General features: G+C 44.1%; 1 protein-coding gene across 1 annotated transcript in view; it reads left to right on the top strand.

Annotated features, from left to right (window-relative positions):
* Positions 1–265: 265 nt before the first annotated feature.
* Positions 266–9383, top strand: part of LOC148473212 (solute carrier organic anion transporter family member 1C1-like) — a gene marked incomplete at its 3' end in the record, with an annotated part of 35196 nt that continues 26078 nt past the window's right edge. Inside the window, exons 1-5 of the mRNA XM_088459944.1 lie at positions 266–305; positions 677–809; positions 2878–2981; positions 5075–5221; positions 7829–7927. Coding sequence (XP_088316070.1) covers positions 266–305; positions 677–809; positions 2878–2981; positions 5075–5221; positions 7829–7927 — 523 coding nt within the window. The remainder of the gene's footprint in view (positions 306–676; positions 810–2877; positions 2982–5074; positions 5222–7828; positions 7928–9383) is intronic.

Here is a 9383-nt window from a genome sequence, read left to right as displayed (position 1 = left end):
CACACAACTAGGGTTATGTGCCAACAACAACACAATGACAGGGACATTTGGGGGGGCTGTCCCCTCTCGTACTACTCTGCAATGCAGGAGAGATAGGGATGGCTAGCAACCATCGATGGTCTGATGGGGAACAGTTTTACCATCAATGGGGACCACTGTTGTGTGGGGCTGCGATCTTTCCACGGGCTGTGATCTGCACATGCGTTACCAAGAACCATTGATGGTTTTATAACAATGGTCAGAAACCATCGATTATAGACCATTGATGGACTGTAAGGAAAGCAATGACATTCGAGCCGAATGTAGTAAGCTGGGGGGCACGTTGCATCAATGTTCTCAGTCACGCCCCCTGGATTGCATGGCCACACCCCTTCCACGTTCAAACATCTGGAAACCTCCTTGTAGAAATCCTGCGTTTGCCTCTGTCCACAGTTTTCCTGGCTATATATATGTGCGCTGGGACCCTGCTAAGTGCAACAAATGGGGCAGGGGTTCAAAGCTACTCCCACAAAAGTGCTGTTATTGAGAAACAATTGTTTAAATTACTCTATAATGTGTTCACTTTAAGTTATTCCAGCTTGTGCTTCTACTGCTGCGGACGCAGTAATATACATGAGATTGTGCGTATTTCCATTATTTACATTGTTTATTGGGAAGTAGTGTCTGTCTCCCGCAGGAAACCTGCTGGTGATAATGCTGGTCAGCTACTTTGGAGGAAAACTTCATAGGCCTAAAATAATTGGAGCCGGCTGCCTGATTATGTCACTCGGAACATTTTTAATTGCGATGCCTCATTTTATTATGGATCGGTAAGTGGAGTTTTCTGCAGTTTATTTGTCAAAAGTCACATAAAAGAATATGGTATAAATCTGCTTAGTCAGGGCGTCCGCCGCAATATCTGTACTGTACACATACTGTAACTCTGTATCCGACTATGGTAATGTGGGAACAATGTCTGTACTGTACACATACTGTAACTCTGTATCCGACTATGGTAATGTGGGAACAATGTCTGTACTGTACACATACTGTAACTCTGTATCCACCTGTGGTAATGTGGGAGCAATGTCTGTACTGTACACATACTGTAACTCTGTATCCGACTATGGTAATGTGAGAGCAGTGTCTGTACTGTACACATAGTGTAACTCTGTATCCGACTATGGTAATGTGAGAGCAGTGTCTGTACTGTACACATAGTGTAACTCTGTATCCACCTGTGGTAATGTGGGAGCAATGTCTGTGCTGTACACATACTGTAACTCTGTATCCGGCTATGGTAATGTGGGAGCAATGTGTGTACTGTACACATACTGTAACTCTGTATCCGGCTATGGTAATGTGGGAGCAATGTGTGTACTGTACACATACTGTAACTCTGTATCCGGCTATGGTAATGTGGGAGCAATGTGTGTACTGTACACATACTGTAACTCTGTATCCGGCTGTGGTAATGTGGGAGCAATGTGTGTACTGTACACATACTGTAACTCTGTATCCGGCTATGGTAATGTGGGAGCAATGTGTGTACTGTACACATACTGTAACTCTGTATCCGGCTGTGGTAATGTGGGAGCAATGTGTGTACTGTACACATACTGTAACTCTGTATCCGGCTATGGTAATGTGGGAGCAATGTGTGTACTGTACACATACTGTAACTCTGTATCTGGCTATGGTAATGTGGGAGCAATGTGTGTACTGTAATCGCGTAAAGCACCAAGCTCAGACTTGTGTTTCCCCTATTATGGGTCTGATTTGTCAATGAGTTTTATCACTCACAGAGACTGATAATGTTCCTTGTGTATGATAAGTGTGATCCAGCCAATCAGCTCACAACTGTCATCTGTTTAAAAAATGACAGTTGGGAGCTGATTGGCTGGATCACCACCATTTATCATACGCAGAGAGTTTTATCACTCTCTGGCCCCTATTTAACAATGAAGAATGACCCCTTTAGCACTTGCCAACCTTTCTAAGATTACCTCTGTTTGTCAAGCATCGTTCCCGCCATCTTTCAGATGGCGAGAGCGATGCGCACCCCATTCCCGGGAATGGAGACCCAGCGGTGCCTTTCTGGCTTCAGTGAAGCCTTCTAGACACTGCCGGGTCCCCGTGCCATGCACATGCGCAGATGGACCGTCACGCTTTACACCGGAGCCCCGTCGCTGGCAGCGTTATGCTGCCATCAGCCCAGTGGAAAACCTCACCAGGATGAAGACTGCGCAGGACCTCGCCAGGAGGGGTAAGTATTGGTAAATACCAGTGAATTTTTCTTTAGTACCACAGTGATACTAAACGAAAACCTCCGCCGGTATTTGCCTTCGCTGTTAATTGGCGACCTTTGTGATAAAACTCGTTGATAAATCAGGCCCAAAGTCTAGTATAGCAGGAGAATCAGCCGACCGAAACTGGCCAGGAAATGCGCAACGCAAACTGCAAAAGGCAGCTGGTGGATAATTGGCTCTGGTCCTGTGTCGTCCAATATTATCGTGTGCTGGAGCCTGACCTGGTGAATTATAAACATATCATACAAAGGGCAAATAACTGACATGCTATGCTTTGTTATTTGATCTTTTTGCCCTATATCAACATATTTTGGCAAATGAGTCAGAGCTTTTGAAATCACCCTATATCCTATGTATATCTGGGTCCTGTACAAGGTGTATTTTTTTAATTTTTGTTACTAGTTTCTTTGCTACTGATTTCATTCTCCCATGAAAAGGACTTTAGAGAGTATTTGAATATTCCAGTATTACAGTATTTGCTCAGTTACATTGTAGAACAAAATAACAGGCAGTGGATGGATATACATATTAGTTATGCGTAGTTCTGGACTTTGTATTTCCAATAATATTTCTATACGTTCTTACGCAGCTATGCCTACGAGGGGACCGTATTACACTCTGCTAATTCTACTATCAGCAGCTCCCCTTGTCTACAAGATTATGAGAACAAGTCTCATCTAAGCATCGACCCTGGTGAGTATTGTCATCTGCCCTTATTTGCCTCTATGTATTGTGTACATTAATTAGATCGCTATTATAAGGTCACACACAGAGGATTAACTATACTGTAGTAAACGCATCTCCAAAATAGGAACATGGAATAGTAATTAACACTAATTAAATGAAAAATATGCTGACAATATAATGATCTCCCATAATTGCAGGCTACAGAGAACATACTGTATACATTACAATTCATTTAGTGTACATTAGTGGATCTGCATGTGACAGCAATGCCCGGCAGCTTTGTTTTTTGTGGGTGTGCTGGCACTTGTAGACCTATAAGCACCAGGGCCTGATGTAACATGTAATTCCACATACAGTATGCCAACAGGAAAACCCCTAACTAAGCCCTACTACATCTCAGCAGCTGTTACCGGAGACTCCGATCAACAGGTTATAACCTATCCAACTCCTAATTAAATCATATACAAACATGTAAATATAATAATTATATAGCTATCAGCTATGAACTGTACCTGTAAGCTATTTATTAAAACACACCAATTTACTATTAGCAATAATAATAGAATTATATATATATATAGCTAAATAAATATATAAATATGTAAAAATAAATCATAGACAAATGCCAAAATGGAACACAGGTCCCTAGACATTGATTCTCATTCTAAAAATAACCGTACACTTTTATACAGGGCCAGATTAGCAATGGGGTGGATAGATCTCCAGTTCCAGGCCCCCACATAAAATAGGCCCATCATTGTGTCAGAATGATGCTGACCGGGACGTAGTTAAATTCCCGGCAGTTGGATGCCAGCTCTCTGAATACCGGCACCAGAATCCCGACTGCCGGCAGCCTGATGGTAAGTATTAGGGATAGGGGGTGAGTTAGGTTTAGGATTACGGGATAGGCTCTAAGGGGAGGGTTAGGGTTAATGGGAGGGTTAGTATACTGATTTTCAGGCGTCGGGATTCTGACTGTCAGGATGGCGTACCCAACCCTGCTGACCAGCTGCCAAGCATTAAAATTGTACTTTTTCCTAACAAAATTATGCAAATTTTCAATAGGAAGACTGTTAGTGTAGGGGGTGTACATGGTACTGACCACACCCACTCAGCACTGACCACACCCACTCAGCACTGGTCACATCCACTCAGCACTGGTCACACCCACACAGCACTGACCACACCTACTCAGCACTGACCACACCCATTCAGCATTGGTCACACCCACACATCACTGATCAATGCTCCTCCGCTTCTCACATCTATCCCTTGATCATTTTCAGCTGCAGACCCTTAATCTGACCCTGCTTTTATACTGTACTAGCTGATGTACCCAGTTTCACCTGCGTACACATTAGATATTTATGGTTTCCATTTCCATCTCACCACTCCAGTAGCACATTAATCCTTCACCTCAATAGTAATGCATCACTGCTATAGTAAGACATTACCCTCCCTCACCTGTGTACTAACACATTCCACTCCCCCACCTGTGTATAACACATTATCCTCACTCACCTCTGTAGTAACACATTTCCCTCCCTCACCCGTGTTGTATGACATTTGACCTTCCCCTCCCTCACCTGTGTAGAAAAACAATCCCAGCCTCACACCTGTAGTAACACATTTTCCTCTCTCACCTATGTAGAAAAACAATCCCTCCCTGACATCTGTAGTAACACATTTCCCTCACCTGTGGAGAAAAACAATCCCTCCCTCACACATGTAGTAACACAATCCCCTCTCTCACCTGTGTAGAAAAACAATCCTTCCCTCACAGCTGTAGTAACACATTCCACTCCCTCACCTGTGTAGAAAAACATTCCCTCCCTCACACCTGTAGTAACACATTTCCCTCTCTCACCTGTGTAGAAAAACAATCCCTCCCTCACATCTGTAGTAACACATTCCCCTGTCTCACCTGTGTAGAAAAACAATCCCTCCCTTACACCCGTAGTAACACATTACCCTCATTGACATACAACGATTGTTGTTTCAGTTTATATGAAATTAATTTGTACTCAACTCCGTGATTTTTTCACTTTATGATTCTCCAAAATTCATGAGGAACCCTCTATTGTCTGCTTCATACTCAGAGTGTGAGAGGGACTTTGAACAATCCAAGTGGATCTCCATCTTGTTGGGGAATCTTTTGCGTGGAGTGGGGGAGGCTCCAATACAGCCGCTGGGGATTTCCTATATTGATGACTATGCCGAAGAGAATAACTCCGCGTTCTACATAGGTAATGACCTTACTGGATCCTTTCTGCTAATTCCGCTGCACTAACTAGCAAAGGCCTCAAGAACGTTGCGCCGGTGGGACAGGACATGTAGAGGACAACACACCTCAGAGGAACTTCGTTCTTTCAGCCAATCAGAGTGCAGGAATGGTGGCTGACAGTAGGACTACACCTCCCAACATTTATATAGGCCAACTCAGATCAAAATTAGTCCTTCCCCAAATACTGCCCTAAGCCTCCAACATGTCCCGCCCACTTCACTGCAAGCTCCTATGCCTCCTAAAGTCATCAACTTGGGATGTAGGAGTTATATAACCAGTTTTAGGAAGCCTAGCATGTTTATAACCCCTACTGTATTAGCCACTACCACCTCTGGATCTTCCACATACTTCACTTTTAGTTAACTCAAACTTTCTCAGATTCCCCCTGAACATGCCGCCCCGCAGTGTTACTCCAGGTCCTCCCTCCTCTGGACATTGTATTGTCACTAAACTTACCGGCTTGAGGAGCCTCTAACACTGCGGGTGCCATACATGCCTGCAGCCCAGTGGGAAGCCGCTGCTGCGGTCACTGATGCCAATCAGGAGATGGAATCTCGTGCTCCTGTGCGTATCTCATGGCTGTGGGGTCCTATGAAGTGCTGGCGGCCGCCAGTGAGTGTAATTAGGGCTCCTAAGACTACCATACAGCTGGGTCTCCCTGGACAGAGAATCCGCATGCTTACATCTGCTACAAATAGTGGCTGAGCGTTGTTCACAGGGCCACTTGCTGCTGCTTGGGACTTCTGATAGTGGAGTGCCAAATGCGGGGTGCACCCGGAAGAGTCCCTTAATGAGTTTCACCACCCTATCTTGAGGCCGTTTCTTCAGGGGGAAGAAGAACTTTTTGATAGGAATAGGAAGCTCACGGTGTTGAAAAAGATTTGATTTCGTCACCGACGGTAAAAGGAGGACTCTACCATCACTAACTTTTCGGATCAGACACTGGAGGCCGCGGGGGGGGTGGGGGGGGGGGGTGATAGGTGAAAGACAGGACAGCGGGGGAATAGCGAGTGAGGGGGGGGACAGACACAGTGAGGAAATCCTTGCGGAAAGCTCAGCTGCTGGGGAATAGTATAACTTTCCAAAAAGCTGACTCTGCAACAAGAGCAGCTTTTGGGAAGTGATACTTTTGTTAGTGAGGCATGATGATTGAGGCATGATGAATGAGGCATGATGAATGAGGCATGATGAATGCCTTCAAAACATATTTTAAACTCGCAGTGAGTTTAAAACATAAATTATCACTTGTGATAATTACAGTATGTCATGATAAATAGGCCCCTTAGAAAGGTAAGTGGCATTGCGGCAGAAGGCACCCTATGCACTCCAGCCTGTTACACAGAGGAAACACCCTCCATATTTTTGTCTATTGCTATTATTGCAGCAGAGAAAAGCACAATCGTTAGTAAATACACCCCCATGTGTATTTATATGGTCACATTACTGCACTTCCAGTCCGGCATGGTTTATGGGTGTAGGGACAGATCAGACATATAACCAGGCAGTATGGAGGTGTGGTTTATGGATTAGGGGTGTGGTCTTGGTACAGAGCAGAGGCGGAGGGACGGATCAGACGTATAACCAGGGAGAGTGTAGGCATGGTTTATGGATTGGGGCGTGGTCTCGGTGCAGAGCAGAAGTGGAGGGACGGATCAGACGTATAACCAGGGAGAGTGTAGGCATGGTTTATGGATTGGGGCGTGGTCTCGGTGCAGAGCAGAAGTGGAGGGACGGATCAGACGTATAACCAGGGAGAATGTAGGCGTGGTTTATGTATTGGGGGTGTGGTCTTGGTGTGAGAGCCGGAGGGATGGATCAGACGTATAACCAGGGAGAGTGTAGGCGTGGTTTATGGATTGGGGGTGTGGTCTGTCTTGGTACAGAGCAGAGGTGGAGGGATGGATCAGACGTATAACCAGGGAGAGTGTAGGCGTGGTTTATGGATTGGGGGTGTGGTCTTGGTATAGAGCAGAGGTGGAGGGACGGATCAGACGTATAACCAGGGAGAGTGTAGTCGTGGTTTATGGATTGGGGGTGTGGTCTTGGTACAGAGCAGAGGTGGAGGGACGGATCAGACGTATAACCATGGAGAATGTAGGCGTGGTTTATGGATTGGGGGTGTGGTCTTGGTGTGAGAGGCGGAGTGATGGATCAGACGTATAACCAGGGAGAATGTAGGCGTGGCTGGCTGCATCGGGGTTATGCCAGGTGCAGTGTGGTCCATGGATTGGTAGAACAGTGGGATGACACATGGATTATGGGTATGGCTTAATGGATCAAGGCTATAGCCAGGTGGATTATGGGCACGAATGGGTATAACAAGGGGTATCGTTGGGAGGGATTTGAGTGTCAGGAGCCTAGACTGTTGGATTGTGGGTATAGCTGGGTGGATCAGGGGTTATGGCCAGGTGTACTGTGGTCCATGGATTAGTGTAACAGTGTAAGAGCCAGATGGATTGTGGGTATGTATTGGCAGAACAGAAGTTATGGCCAAACATTTTACAAAATAATTTTTGGGAGATATTATATTACACTGTATTATCCAATATATATATATTATATGTTTCAGCTTGTGTCCAAACCGCCGCTGTTATTGGGCCGATATTTGGATTTCTTTTGGGATCTCTCTGTGCCTCATTATTCGTGGACATTGGCGCTGTGGATTTAGGTAATTAGAACCACGCCGGGAATTCATTCTTTCGGTTTTGTGACTGTAATCGAGGCCTAATCAGGATTTCTAATATTTATTATTGCTAATTCCATTTTGATGTCACTGATCAGTACATCATACTGTATGGCTGACACTAGTAGTACCTGCTTCCTTTTATTAAGCCGCACTAGTCTTCATATCTGTAACATTATTTATTCAGAAATAAAATAATAAATACGGACTTAGCGTGTAAAAACCCACATACGGTGTCCTGATTGGTTGAACTCTACACATGTATACGCCCAAATGAATTCTACTCTATTGTACTGTGCCCCTGTTGTACTGATAGCGGCACGGTAACACATGAAGGTAGTGTGATTTTTTTATGCCCGTATAAGTAGCCTGGATAGGGCAGATTCAAATATAGAATGGTGACGGCAGATAACGGCCGGTAATTGGGATTATGAATGTGAATTACTAGAGGAACCATGTGACTCACATAACCCGCATGGATTGGCTATAGCATGTAATAAAAGGTAGGAGGAGGACGCGACAATCGGGTTACCCTTGAGAAAGCTCTATATCAGCGAAACGCGCGTCTGCCGTTAGTCCCGCTGTGTGACAGAATCATATACAATCAGTTAATATCCTATTCGTGTTGTATGAATCAATATGGCAGTCTAATATTAACGTTATCCAGCTAATGTGGACAGAGCGCTAATGAATGAAGATGTCGTATTTCATTCTGTACGGACGCTGTAAACGTGTTAGTGACACAGACGTGGCGTGCAGCCAATATTCAATGAAGAAATAATTACATTAGTTACTAAGTTTACATTACAGGCGAGTGCAAACCTGCAATGTACAGTACATACCGGCACACCGAGGGCCTAGTTATAGTAAAGATCGAGGTAGATAACTATAATCTGAGATACAATTGTAACAGATCACAGGATTAAACTGATGAATATCTGACTGTGGGTTGAACATTTTGAAACAAAGTAGTTACAGTGTGTTCCCTACGCTCCCTGCTATGGAAGAAGCATGAAATGTAATACATGAAAAACTGACTACTGAATATCTGCTTAGAATAAAAGGCGTAATATACAGTATACTCATTATTCATGGGTCAATTTTAAACAGAGCCAGAGAACCTGCTTGTGAACCATAATACAATGGTATGCTACATGGTATAGATAGAATAATGGCATCCTATAGGGGAACTATTGTTTCATTTTCGATGTATCAAAAAAACTAAGGTGTCAATAATATAATCACTTACAGTACAGCACTCTATATACATGATACTGTATCTGGAGCCTGATACACGATTTATCTCTAGTAACACCAGTGTCCTAGTAATCACCTTACGGTGACGTCTACGCAATATTCTAATATCTGATTATAGTACGGGAATATTTATATGACATTACAATCGTGAAGAGGAAGAGATATATTGGATCTCAATTTTATA

Source organism: Taudactylus pleione, unplaced genomic scaffold (genome assembly GCF_031769625.1).
Source record: "Taudactylus pleione unplaced genomic scaffold, aTauple2 ptg000958l, whole genome shotgun sequence".
Lineage (NCBI taxonomy): Eukaryota > Metazoa > Chordata > Amphibia > Anura > Myobatrachidae > Taudactylus > Taudactylus pleione.
This window is presented reverse-complemented; position numbering and strand designations above follow the sequence as displayed.